General features: G+C 37.9%; 1 protein-coding gene across 3 annotated transcripts; it reads right to left on the reverse strand.

The window, feature by feature from the left end:
- Positions 1-5914: 5914 nt before the first annotated feature.
- Positions 5915-12068, reverse strand: gpr183a (G protein-coupled receptor 183a). Of its 3 annotated transcripts, none has more exons than XM_015058856.1 (3): positions 11947-12068; positions 11242-11359; positions 5915-9668 (listed from the first exon to the last, which is right to left on the reverse strand). In XM_015058856.1, exon 3 carries the CDS (start codon positions 9643-9645, stop codon positions 8485-8487), a length of 1161 nt encoding a protein of 386 aa, XP_014914342.1. In that variant the 5' UTR covers positions 9646-9668; positions 11242-11359; positions 11947-12068; the 3' UTR covers positions 5915-8484. The 3 variants fall into 3 exon arrangements, with proteins under 3 accessions (XP_014914342.1, XP_014914341.1, XP_014914340.1); XM_015058855.1 differs by lacking the exon at positions 11947-12068 and adding an exon at positions 11627-11776 and having other exon boundaries at positions 11242-11364; XM_015058854.1 differs by lacking the exon at positions 11947-12068 and adding an exon at positions 11627-11776 and having other exon boundaries at positions 11242-11375.
- Positions 12069-13027: the final 959 nt, after the last annotated feature.

A 13027-nucleotide genomic window follows, 5' to 3' on the forward strand; every position in this document is an offset into this window, starting at 1 on the left:
AGAGATTATCCATCATACTCTGTCCTCTCTCATGCGCTCTCCTCTTCAGCTCAAACCAACAGATTTTCTTTGGGATTATGGTGAAATTGTGAGGATTTGGGTTTTCTGTGTGTTCATTTAGGTTTCTGTGTTCAGTCTGCACCTCGATTGCTCCCAGCTGTGCCATACTTTCCTAAACTCCTGATCTCTAGAGGGAGTCTAATGGTTATAAATAAATAAATAAATAATTTGCGATGAATTCGACTTGTTTCGTAAAGTGCCTCCAGGTAGCAACTGCTGAGTTAATAAACGACTGAAATGAATTTGTTCTCTGTCTTAGTGGCTCATTAGCTTCTGTCTCCTTGTCACATAGGTAATTTTTTTCTCTGATGTCATGTATTAGCTCTTTTGATGGAATGGGAAATTTGCTTCTGTAAACTGAATCATTTTTGCCCTTTATTATTCATAATTTGAACTATGAGATGGAAAAAAACATGCTAATCGCCCGGGCCCACAGTCTGGGGGCGGGAAGGGAGTTGGTTCTGATTCGGTGCTGGAGTAAAAGGTCGAATGCAGAAATTTCTAAGGAATATCTCAAATCTAAAATACTTGAATTGATTAGACCCCAATCTGCATTGTCCAACACTGCACAGAGATTCTTTAGAGCAGAACTTGAAATTTGTAGAACCTGGTTTTTTTTATTTTTAAAGCACTGGGAGAAAAACAAACAAACAAAAATATATATATATATTTATATTGCTTCCCTGGTATTTGAACCAACATATTGTTGATGAAGGAGTTTGTTCATTCAATTAATCAGAATAAGAATCTTGTTTGGGTTGGGGAAATTTTTTTATCTCATTCTCACCATAACTATTAGTAAAAAAAAAAAGAAAAGAAAAAATAGATTAGCGAGAAATAACTCTTTATGTTTGTTCCAGATTTTATCTCTGAATTTTTGGCAAATTGGTAAGTCATATATTAACTCTTCATTAAACACCAGAACATGCTTTTTTTTAAATTCTAAGTCCAAGTTTTCTCTTTAAATACTGAACTCATTGGTCTAGTTCAGTATTTCTGAGTTAAAAAGCTCAGACCTCATTAAGAGTCACATTCTGGTATAAGTTTGAAGAAACTACCCACTTTCATAGTTTTTCATTTCCCTGAGCTTTAGCTGGAGAAGTAGCGATGCAGTGCTGATGAAACCGTGTCAACAGCAGATAGAAAACATTACCACACCTCAAATTTTGTTTTCCTCATTGAGCTACCAAACAAGGTGGGAATTAAGTCACATCTTTTCCCTCTAAGGTCAGGAGAGCATTCATAAAAGTAACATTAAAATTAAGTATAAACAGAAAATAAAAATGTGTGCTTCATCTTAATTGTTGTATTTCTAATTGATGATATAAACCACCTGAGCCATAGTAAAGCGCATTTTAATTAATTGTTGGCCGACCAGTTGCCATTAATCAAGATGGGCCGAACTCAAAAAATAATGAGGTGTGAAAACATTTCAAAGGGGGCCGAAAATAAAAATTTCTCGAGGCCCCGTTTAACCTTGAGCCACCTCTGCCGAGAGCCCAAATATTTCAGCATCGGAAAACGGAAAACAGCTGTCGTACAATTTAAATCCTGGGATATTTTGATACATCTTTATAGTTTCAGGCTGTTCCTTTAAAACAAGCAGGTTCACCGAATCCCCAAAGACGGCGAAGCGATAGAGAGAAGGCGATAAAGCAGATGGCAATTATATGTGTGAAATGCAGTGTTTACTGCAAACAAAGCAGCTAGACTATCAGCAAGGGACACGTTTGAATGAAAGCAAACAGAAAAAAAAAAGAATGAAAGCATGCTTACAGAGAGGTTAAGATATTAAACACGTAACAATACGCTGCTGTGGACCACACTTGCTCACCATTAATCATATTTGGAGATAATAACTGGTCCAGTTGGCCCAGTAAAGGAACAGTATCATGAAAAAATAGATTGTGTAACCATGTTAAAATACTGGGAGTTAGATAAAAATGGAAGACAAGTTGAGAGTCAGAGGGGTTTTTTTGTGCTCCTAATGACACCTGGACTCTGTATTTTATAAAAGTAATTAAAAAAAAAATCTGAATCAGTGTTCTTAATTATGCTTTTAATAGCTGCTGCTAGGATCAAAACAATAGGCAGCAATATCATTAATCAAATATAAGGCTTTTAGATCACAACATTTAAGTATGAGCTGTTCTTTATCAGTTTAAAACATTATTTCACTTTGACCTCAAGTAAACAAATAGAACTGAAAACAGAGTTTAGACAGAGTTTTAAAAAAACATAATATTTTAAATGAATCTCTTATGAAAAGAAATACTTTTAGAGGAGGCTCAGGTACATTTTATCCCCCTCAACCAGCCTTCTGTCTACGTTGTTTACATTGGATAAAAATCTTAACATTCAGACAAAAACGTCTTTTAATGCTCACCATCTTTTCTTAATAAAATACTTTTGAAGAAATAGGTTTTAATAAACAAACAAAACAATAAGCAGGAAGTCATTCTGTGACAGAAAAAGCTTCTTGATCTTTATGACAGTAGGATTACCGCCTAATGCCAGATTAATATCAACTCCTTCTAGTGTTTCCTCTGTGATATTATCTTTGTGCTCATGTTTCTCTGAAAATAAAGTGAACAACACAAAGAATTAAAATAATTCTTGGAGCTGATCGTTTGATTTGAGCATCTAGAGGAAAGGGTACATTTCCCCCCTTGATACCTGTGGTGACGTTTTAACTTCTCTCTTTGGTGCAGTTCAACCACAAACTGATACAATCTCAGGTTTGTTTTTTCTTTTTTTCTTTTTTTTTCTGTGAAACAAGTGAGCTCTTGCAAATACACAGTAGTAAATGTCACTCGCCAGATGCCAGTGCTGATATGAGAACTACTCATCTGACGTGGCAGTGATCTCCAGCGCTGTGTATTCACCGTGTGGGAGTTTTATTTACAATATTCTATGAAAACAATGCCTTGCAAACATATTCCCACCCCCTGAACTTTTACACACTTTGTAGCAAACTTTGATGCATCTCATCGGGATTGTGTGCGACACATAGCACAGAATAGATATTCACATTTTTCTAAAAGATTTTTTATAAACAAACATCTGAAAAGTGTGCTGTGTATTCACCTCTCTGTATTCTGGTACCCCTAAATAAAAATCCTGCACAACTAATTGACTCTAGAAGGCACCTAATTAGTATGTGGAGTTCATCTGTGTTCAGTTTAGTCTCAGTATTAATCCTGCTGTTCTGTGAAAGGCTCAGAGTCTTAACATGTCATGACTTATGAGTTTGTAGTACCAGACAACAGGAGTTTTGGACAAGAGCCGAACCAAAACTGTTATCTCGTAACACTGGTTTTTGTTGTTGTAGATTAACAGTAAGTTACCGTGCTATAAAGTTTAAAGTACGTTTTTGTGTAAAAGTGACCTCTGGTGGGCATACTTGGAGATGATCTGAAAAGTGTTTGAGATTATAGAAGAATAATCTGGATGTGAAGCAGTCACTTTGGTTTCATTCTCTTTTTGACTAAAGGATTGTAAGGGTGTTTGATATTTGCTAAAAGAGAAAAGCACAGTTCGGAGCTCGCCAGACTTCAAGAGGTACGCACTCCTTCAATTCATTCAGGACAGACGCACGTGAGCGTGCTGTGGAACAGAAACGCTGCAATTAAAAATCAAGCCAATCAACGGGAAAGCAACAGAACCTGGGTTTCTTTTAACAATAAAGTGACTTGAACTTCAAGCAGCCACTGCAAGCATGGTGATGAAGGATTGAATTAAAAAAAAAAAAAAAAAATCAGACACAAACTTACAGGTAAGGCACGAGACGAGCAGGGGAAGAAACGGGATGGGATAAAACTGATGAAACCGGCAGGGCGCGATAAAAACCCAGAGAGCATAAACCCAGAGGAGCGACGGAGAGCGACACTGAAACCAAGTGAGTTTAATCAGGGGAAAGGTGAACAGCTACGGAAGAGGACCTGAGCAAGACCTTTGACGAAAACAAGCACAAACAAATAGCAAAATACAACAAAATTACCCACGGGCTACAAGTTAACATTAGAGAACACGAGGACCGTAAAACCTTACGGCAAGGTTAGCGCTAAAATTGTAGAGGTGTTAAAAACAACATCCCAAGGTTTGAGCATCTCATTGAACACTGTTGAGTGGATTGTTGAAAAATGGAAAGGGTATGTCATAAAAAAGACACTATCAAGACACAAACTTCCACTTAAACTGAAAGGCTGCAAAAGAAGAACAACAACCAGAGAACTAGCCTGACTGACTAAATATGTGGTAAGAAAGAAAATACAAAAACAAACCCTTCACATTATCCTAAACACTCTATCCACATGGTGAGACATGGTGACGGCAAGAACAACCTGTGAGGACGCTTTAGCAGAAGCAGTGAAGCTGGTCAGAGCTAATGGATCTGAACACAGGGCAGCTAAAATGTGTGTTGGATTGTCCCAGTCAAAGTCTGTATGCATCCGAGAAGTAGCGGCAAGGAACTTAGGCAAAAAATATAATCATGTGTGAAATCGGGTGAGACGTGTAATACCGCAAATGACGAGCAGCTGGATGTGCAGCAAAGGCTGGCTCCTACAACCACTGAAAAGTGTCAGTTCAGATTTTGTAAGCTTGCTTTCTCACAAACACTTCAGACTTTTATTCATGTAAAAAAAAAAAAAAAAAACTCTGAAAAGCATGTATTGTTTACCTTCTGATTGGTCAATTTGTTCTGGTCTATCACAAGAAATGTCAACTCTAATCTGATCCAAGTCATGAAAGTTTGTGGTTACAGCAAAATGTGCAAAAGGGCAACAACAAAAGTGATTTTTGCCTTTGTTATAAAGATTATTACTAAAAGCTTCTGTGCAAATATAGTGTGACATTTAATTATGTTTTATGTACTTTTCAGGTAAAAGGTTTAACATAATGTTGAAATAAAACATATCAGAATCAGGCTTTATTTTCAAAGTACGTTCATCGTTCACACATAAAACCTAACATGCTCTCGCACACGGACACACACACACACACACACACACAAAACCTTACAAACCTGAAGTAATTATTTAAAGTAAAATGGTTCCCCTTGTAATATCAGGATCTCAGTTCAGCATGATTTGTCTGAATGCATCCGAGAAATGTTTCTCTTGATACAAGAGAAAACTTCTTGGTTCCTGACAAAAAAGAGGAAGTGACAGTTTGTTTGTTTTTTTTTCGCACGCCTCTCATATTGCAGCAGGCCAAAATGGAAATAGCTAGACATCAGGCATTCCAGTCTAGGACGTTTTAGTCTGTAGGTTTTGTTGAAGCTTTTTCATTGGCTGAAATTGATTTGTGATTATTTTCAACTTTGCTTTATCTTTGCACCATTTCTCTCGTCTAGCGTTTGCTTCAGATTTGATTGAAACTCTAGAGGTGTGAATTGGTGAAATATGGTTCTTAGCTTGCCACTCTTTGACTATCATTTTATTTTGAGGTTTGCATTTTTTTTAATTATTATTTTAGAAAATTGCAAAGCCACAGCTGGTTCTTCTCCTCACAAAAATCATTTGACAGTTACACGTAATTTACTTCTATATTGGTACCAGTTTAGCCAACAGCAAAACAACAGAAAACTGGCATGTTAAAGACCGACTTCTATGTAAAGCACAAAGAGAAGTATCAAACCTTGAATCAGAAATATATCAATAATATGTCTCAAACACCGAGCTCTGACAACAGATCCATACACCAAAGATAAAAACGGAGACAGATTTCAACATCACGTTTTTTTTTTTGTGTGTGTGTGCAGCTTAGCAGTGTCAGACACACATAAACAGCAGGTATTAATCCTTTAATTTACTTTTCGGTTACCATTGCTGAAAAGGGGAAACAGGCATTTGCACTTTAAGATAACTTCCCTTTATTTCAGTAATAATCAAATATAACACTAAGATAGCCTGTAAACATTATCTATACAGATTACTACAAGGCGACACAACATTTTATTTTTGTATAAAACAATAAAACAGATAAAACAGAACATTTTTTACTTAAATAACAAATATCTCTTGCTTGGTTTTTCAGGTGTTCTTGGAGAACACGCTACAGTCCTCTGTGAAATCATTGTTTTATTAATCCAGGCCATCAAAATGTTACAGTCTGAAAAAACAAAAAAACAAAAAAACAAAAACAAAAAAACAAAACAAAAAGAAAACTAAATGCTTGAGGAAGCAACATGTTGCTGCTCGGAGGAACCATCTCAGAAGAATCCTTATCAGTTAATGATTTGGTAAGAACAAGTAATAATCTGAGACATTTACGGTGATGACTGTGAGGGTCAAGCAAAAAAGAGGATTTAAAAAAATAATATTTAGTTCAAATAAAATGCATTAGCTGTCCAAATGAACTAAGCTCTATGCACCTGATGATTAGTGGCCATCGGGAACAGAGAAGAAAAACATTGTCTGAGCGCATCAGTTACAAAAATCAGAATTACAATTTGTTTTTCCAATACTTCATATTTTTATGCATTGCCATGTATACCCTTCATTCTCCTCTCAGCTATACAAGGCAGAGACAACAACAATATAGCTAATTCTTCAAAACTTATTAGGGCTTGTTCTCTGCATGTATGCAGGGTTAGCCCGAAGGGTTTTGTCTTCTGCTTTAAGAAGGACTGGGAACACAAAACTTCTAGATAATCATTGGTAAGTAAACAAAATGTCACTTTTCTGAACCAGTTAAAGTAGCAAACAGTTTATTTTCAAGTAGGAATAGAACATGGATGAATGCCAGCAGAGTCTTTGCTGAAAACTTACAAAAATAAAAAAAGGAAGAAAGATATATTTACAAGTTAAAGACTGTTTACAAGTTTTACAGAGAGAAAACAAATGATTCAGTATCTACTGTTTTACAAGGTAGTATGAATGAAATTGGTTTTCAAAATGTTAAATTATTGGGTTTTGGGTGTAAACGGACCTGAAACTCCAGTAAGAAGATTTTCTGTGTGACGGTCTTAACGAAACTTGCCACATTTTTAGGTACAATGAACTGAGTTGGATCCCCTTTGCCTTCAAAACTGCCCTTCTTCTATGTGGCATAGATTCAACAAGTCTCACATATTTTGGTCCGTATTAGCATGACGGCATCCATTATGCAAATATTCCACCACATTCTAACGGTGCCCTTTTGGTTTGCAATCTGGTTACTATGGAGACGACTGGATTGCAGTGAAGACATTTTCATCTCAAAGTTCAAGAAACTTTGAGATGATCTGAGCTTTGTGACATGGATCGAGCACCATGGGTACAGGTTGGTCATAGAGGAATGGACATAGTCAGCAACAGTATACTTGAGTGCACTGTAGCATTTAGGCAATGATCATAATACAAATACATTTGTTGATCCATGGTGTCATGATTTTGTTGCCAAAAATCTACCTCTGAGGATCCAAAAATCTCAATGTTGGCTAAGTTTTTTTTTTAAAATTGTGGCTTTACCTTCCTGTTCGTAGCTGCGAGGAGTGGCACCCGGTGGGGTTTTCCATAGCATGTTGGCATTCAGAGCAAATTTCCACTCATGAGTGATTATCTGAGCTGCTGTTTGCTTTCCTTATGTCTTAAACCAGTCTGCCATTTTCCTCTGACATCAACACCCCACTTCCACCCACAAAACAGCCTCTCACTGGTTTGTTTTTGTCTTAATTTCTGTGAACCACACAAAGAGAGAGAGAGAGCCCTGTGAGTGAAAATCCCATTAGATCAGTAGTTTCTGAAAATACCCAGATGAGCCAGTCTCACACCAAAACCATGCCACATTCAAAGTAACTGACATATGGTTTTCTTTCCTGTTCTGCTGCTTGGTTTGAGTGTTTTCACTGCATTTAGATATGAAATTGTCCTCAGTCGCTGATTGGCTGGTTCGCTACTTGCGCTAACAAGAAACCGAACAGATATTTCCGAAGTGGAAAGTAGATTAGAGCTCCGTGGCTTTATCGATTTTGTTCAAGAGACTACAGATGCAAATTAGCTTATGGTGTGCTCTGGTACAGAGCATCAATTGGTGACATTTATGTTGGAGCTGTTGTCTCTTTGTCTCTTTCTAAAGAAAGTTTATTACTAACATTACATATTATTATTCAAATAATCACTGTGGGGGTTAAGGTCTACTGTGATTTTGGGTTGCAGTGTCAGGATTTATTTTATTGTCAAATTTATCCCTAATTTCATAGAAAAACACAGTATAGATACAGTAGATTTCATACTCACTCCACCCTACTTAGATTTTATCGAAGGGAGGGGGGTGACCTCCTGTCTTTACATAGTTACAAAAATATGTATGCTGGTTTAAGTAATGAGCAATATCTTACATTCTGTTTTAAATTAACACAGTAATTGTTCTTGAAAAATGTACAAAAGAATGTGCCTCACGTTGGTCCGGATGCCTCCTGTTGTCCATCAGTGGTTTATTTTAGGTACTGTTCATGTTCAAAGAGATTCTGTATGTCCTTTCGCTTTGCCTCGGTTCCGTACTTTGGTCTTGCTCATGCAATTTCCATTCCGTGAGCCTCTCGCTGTTGTGCTGCATCTTGTGCCCGTCGATAAAGTCCTTTGAGGAACCTTCGGGTGACGTCCTGACTGCACTGGAAAAGGAAATGCTGACCTGCCTCTTCATCAGCTTCAGGAGTTTCCTTTTGTATCCCTTGCAGGCGAAGAAGTAAATGAACGGATCCAAGCAGGAGTTTAAGTTCATCAGACAGACTGTGATGTGCAGCGACACTTGAAAGGCCGTGAGGTCCGCACAGTCAGGGTCGGACACCAGCTTGCGGATCATGTACTGAAAGATGTCAATGTGGTAGGGGCTGTAGCAGATGACGAACACCACAGACACGCAGCAGATCACGCCGATGGCCTTGCGACTGCGGCCGTATTTTTCTGTCAGGTGGTTGTTCTTGGCTGCAAAATGCAGCTTAGAGGTTAGGAAGGAGTAGCAGACCAGTATGGTGACCACAGGGATGAAAAAGCCCAAAAAGACTGCGCCAATCAGGATGGTTGCAATATTATCCACCTTTTCAAAGTTGGGGTATTCCATACAGGTGGTGAAGTTTTGAGGCTCCCTATTTGTCATCTCCATTCCAAGTAGGGGCAGGGTCTGCACCAGAACCAACATCCACACGCCAAGGCAGATGTAGCGGACGTTACTGACTTTCCTGAATTTAGCAAAGCGAAGAGGCAAGACCACAGCGATGAAGCGGTCCACACTGAGGCAAGTCATGAAGTTGACCCCCGCGTAGGTGTTGATGTAGAACAAAAAGCCTGATATCTTACAGAGTGCCTCACCTAGAGACCAGTGGAAACCCTGAGCGTAGTATATGATCCTCAGAGGCAAAGAGAGAGTGAAGAGGATATCAGAGATGACTAGGTTGAGCGAGTACAATGTGGTGGAGTTCATTTTCTTCAGGTTTATCTGGATAACATGGAGGGCAAGGGTGTTGCCAAGCAACCCAATGATGAAAACAACACAGTAGAAAATAGGTAAGAGGACCTGGGCGTATTTCCTATGGTCATACAGGGTGTCACATGTGCTGTTGGTTAAGACGGCCATGCTTGCAGGTGCAGACGCAGAACCCATCTGCAGGTTACAGGAACTGGTTACTGCAAAAAGGAAGCAAAGAATTTGTCAAAGTCAAATTTTTAAGAAGTCAGAATGAGTTTTGTTTTTATTCTTTATTGCCTTCATGCTACAGGAAACCAAATGAGAGAGCATTACTGAGCATGCATGAAAGAATGAATCTCATGGCCTGTAAGACCTCCACTAGAATACATGCAAATTCACAAATTTAACACCTTTGTTCTCAGAAAGGAAGTCAAGAAGCCACAGGTTTCTTTTTTTTCTTTTTTTCATTTTTCCTTTTCTGACAAACAACTGGAAAATGACATTTTCTACTAATGTTACACGCTTGCTGTTGTCATGTTTCCAGATTTTTTTCCCCCTAAAACTAAAAGCAATGCAATGAGACTTATTTTGGTAAAAAGAGAATGATTTTCATTAACTGTTAGACATAAATTAGTACCTTTGTACCTAAAGAGTTACACTAAATGAAACAGATAAAGCAGTAGTTTAAAACTACTAAACTTAATGTATGGCAACAAACTTGATAAAAACACATTTTGCTGGAAATTCGGAGTTGTTTTATAAGAAAATTGTGCCATCTTGTGGCTCTTTCTGAACAAAGCAACCCTAAGTTTTTTTTTTTATTTAGGGTTTAAAAGTTGAAGATAAAACTACATTTTAAAGAACGAAAAAAAAATAAATAAAGTGAGATAAAAATCTTGTCATAATTGTTTAAAGCTCAGAAGTGCATTCCATTTAATTTTACAGAAGGAAGCACAGCTTTGTTCGTTCTGAATTGTACAGAAAGAGAAGGAAGAGGTTTCCAAACGTTATTATCTAATATATCTTTAATAGTGTAGCAATAAATGAGATAAAAACAGCGAGTATCAGACTGGATATGATCACTGCCTTTCGCACATTAATATTATGCATTTATTAACACAACTGACTTACAGTGCAAATTCTGGTTGCTGATGTTTTTTTTTTTTTTTTTTTTTTCCCCCCCCAGCAAACAGTGACTCAAAGGAAGTAAAAAAACGAAAAATACTGTTACAATGATTCCGCATGCAGTTGCCACATTGTTACCCCCGGCAAAACAACGAGGTGTTAAGTGATACAGCCTTGGGCGTGAGGAAGTCAACTTCCCCGCGGCGTGGTGGCACAGAGTTTGGACGTTGGAAAGTTGCATTGTTTGAGCCAGAATAACAATCAGCTCCAGGATATTCGCTTTTGCTTTATAGTTTGGTGATGAAACACGCTTCCTGTCCCATAAATAGCAGCAAACGCAGTGGCATTGTCCCTCGGATGATGCCAGAGTAATGTGCCCGATTTAGCACTTTGGAAAGGTGCGGTTCAAAGAGTAGCAAATACTCTTTGTATGAAATGAGAGGCTAAACAAATAATAATGATAAGATGAAAATATACATCCTACAAAGACGTAAAAAAAAAAAGAAGAAGAAGAAGCAGATTAATTATGTTTCATTTAGGAGTCTCACGTGCAGCTAAATTGGTAATGAAATGCGAGAAGTCCAACAAACTGATATTTGATGAGAAGAAGGGCACTTTCACTGCATGGTAACCGTAAGAACCATAAAGTCAGGAAACGAGGCTTACCTCAACAGATGGAAACTCCTGCTGTACAGAAGCACTGAAATCACATGGAGCCACTGAATGTTTGTCCGAAGTTGATCAGCTTCAATTAGTTGCCCAACAGCGCAGCAGATCTCACTCACTGGCCTGGAAACACCCTGACATTCAGAAATCAAGATTGATATCTGCTGCCAGTAACCATAGTGACAAAATATCCTGTAGTAGATCTCTCTCAGTCTGTCTGTCTGTAGATCTCTCTCTCTCTCTTTATCTCCCTCTCTCTCTCTCTCTCTGTCTGTCTCTCTCTCCACCTCTTTCACTTTTGCGAGGTTTTTGAATTATGTTATCTCTCCTCCATTACAGATAAAAACCCGAAGGAGACTGAACAAAAAGCCCGATGACACTTAACTCTTCTACGTGGTTTCAAGAAGTTGTCAGTCATCAATCCAGGTCTGGAGAAGAGACAGTCTGGGTGTCGTACGGTGTGGTGTGCCATGTGTTCACGAAGAGGAGGATGTGGCTTCAATCAGGATGCTGACTCTGTCCAAATTAGTTGTTTTTTTTTATGTAATGTCTGGGTTCTTTTGGGACAGTTTGTTCTTTTAAGTTGATATGCTAATTGCACAACATTACTTTACAAGTTTAGAAATGCTCTGTTTTAACACCCTAAGTTGAAATGCAGTGTTTAGATTATACACATGAGGAAATAGGAAGTTCCCCATTATTTACTTCAGAAGCAGACTATCTTTGTTTTGATGTTTTGAGCTGAGCTGGATAATCAGAGACAAATCAGCTTTTGTCTGAATGGCTATGAAATAATAAATGCCCCTTCTATGACCCTGTAAATTTATAGTAAAAATACTGGCAGCTACAGAGAGCATTTTACTGTAAATTCACATGATTTGTACCGCAACTTATTCACACAGTAGATTCCCGTCGAAGTGAATGCAGTACAGATATCTAGCTGCCGATAATCTACTGTAAATTTACATGTTCACTGAGTGGAGATGACAAATGAACTAATTACAAGTAACTGACTGCAGCTGAGACTAATGAGGAGATGACTAGCAGCTGGGGGAAAGCGCATAAAAGGCAAAGTGAATGAGTGAATGAGAGGACAAAAACAGAGATGGAACCGGAAGGAAACCTATACAATAACAGATGTAAGCAATAAATCTAAAAATGATAAATCTGACACTTAAAATAAGAGACGACTAAATTAACATTAAGAATAAACTGTCACGGGAAGATAAATGTTAAATGCAAAAGAACAAATCCAAAACTGAAATGAGAAATAACTGAACTAACAGAGGGAATAAACTAGGATCATAATAAGGAATCGATACAAGGAGATAACGGAAGCTAAGTCCAAAATGATAAGGGATCATTACAGTGATAGTAGTGTTAGCATGCGCAGCTAATGAGCACAAGTACATAAAAAGGAACAAAATGCATTGCAGTCGTGAGCTGTTTTTTCACTACAAATTTGCGCAAAACTCTGACAAACTCTTGGTGAGACCAAGTGTTTGTGCATCCTGAATGGTTGCCATGGGAGATTAAGAGTTTTCTCAAACATCCATGAAAGAACCAAAGCAACACGCCAGGTAACAGTATGTATTTGGATGAGAGAATGACATTATAACATGATGTAAAGCTCAACAGACTTCGTGACACGATACCTTTAGACACAAAAATGTTTATTTAAGACAAAACAAAACGGGGATGCTCCACATGCCTTGCAGCAAGAAGACATTGAAAGCTTGGCCTGTGTTCTTCCCTGTGAAGAGCTCTAAGCATGGTTACGTAGAAC

This window comes from Poecilia latipinna, unplaced genomic scaffold (genome assembly GCF_001443285.1).
Source record: "Poecilia latipinna isolate Pla-1442-1.1 unplaced genomic scaffold, P_latipinna-1.0 Scaffold1579, whole genome shotgun sequence".
NCBI classification, from domain to species: domain Eukaryota; kingdom Metazoa; phylum Chordata; class Actinopteri; order Cyprinodontiformes; family Poeciliidae; genus Poecilia; species Poecilia latipinna.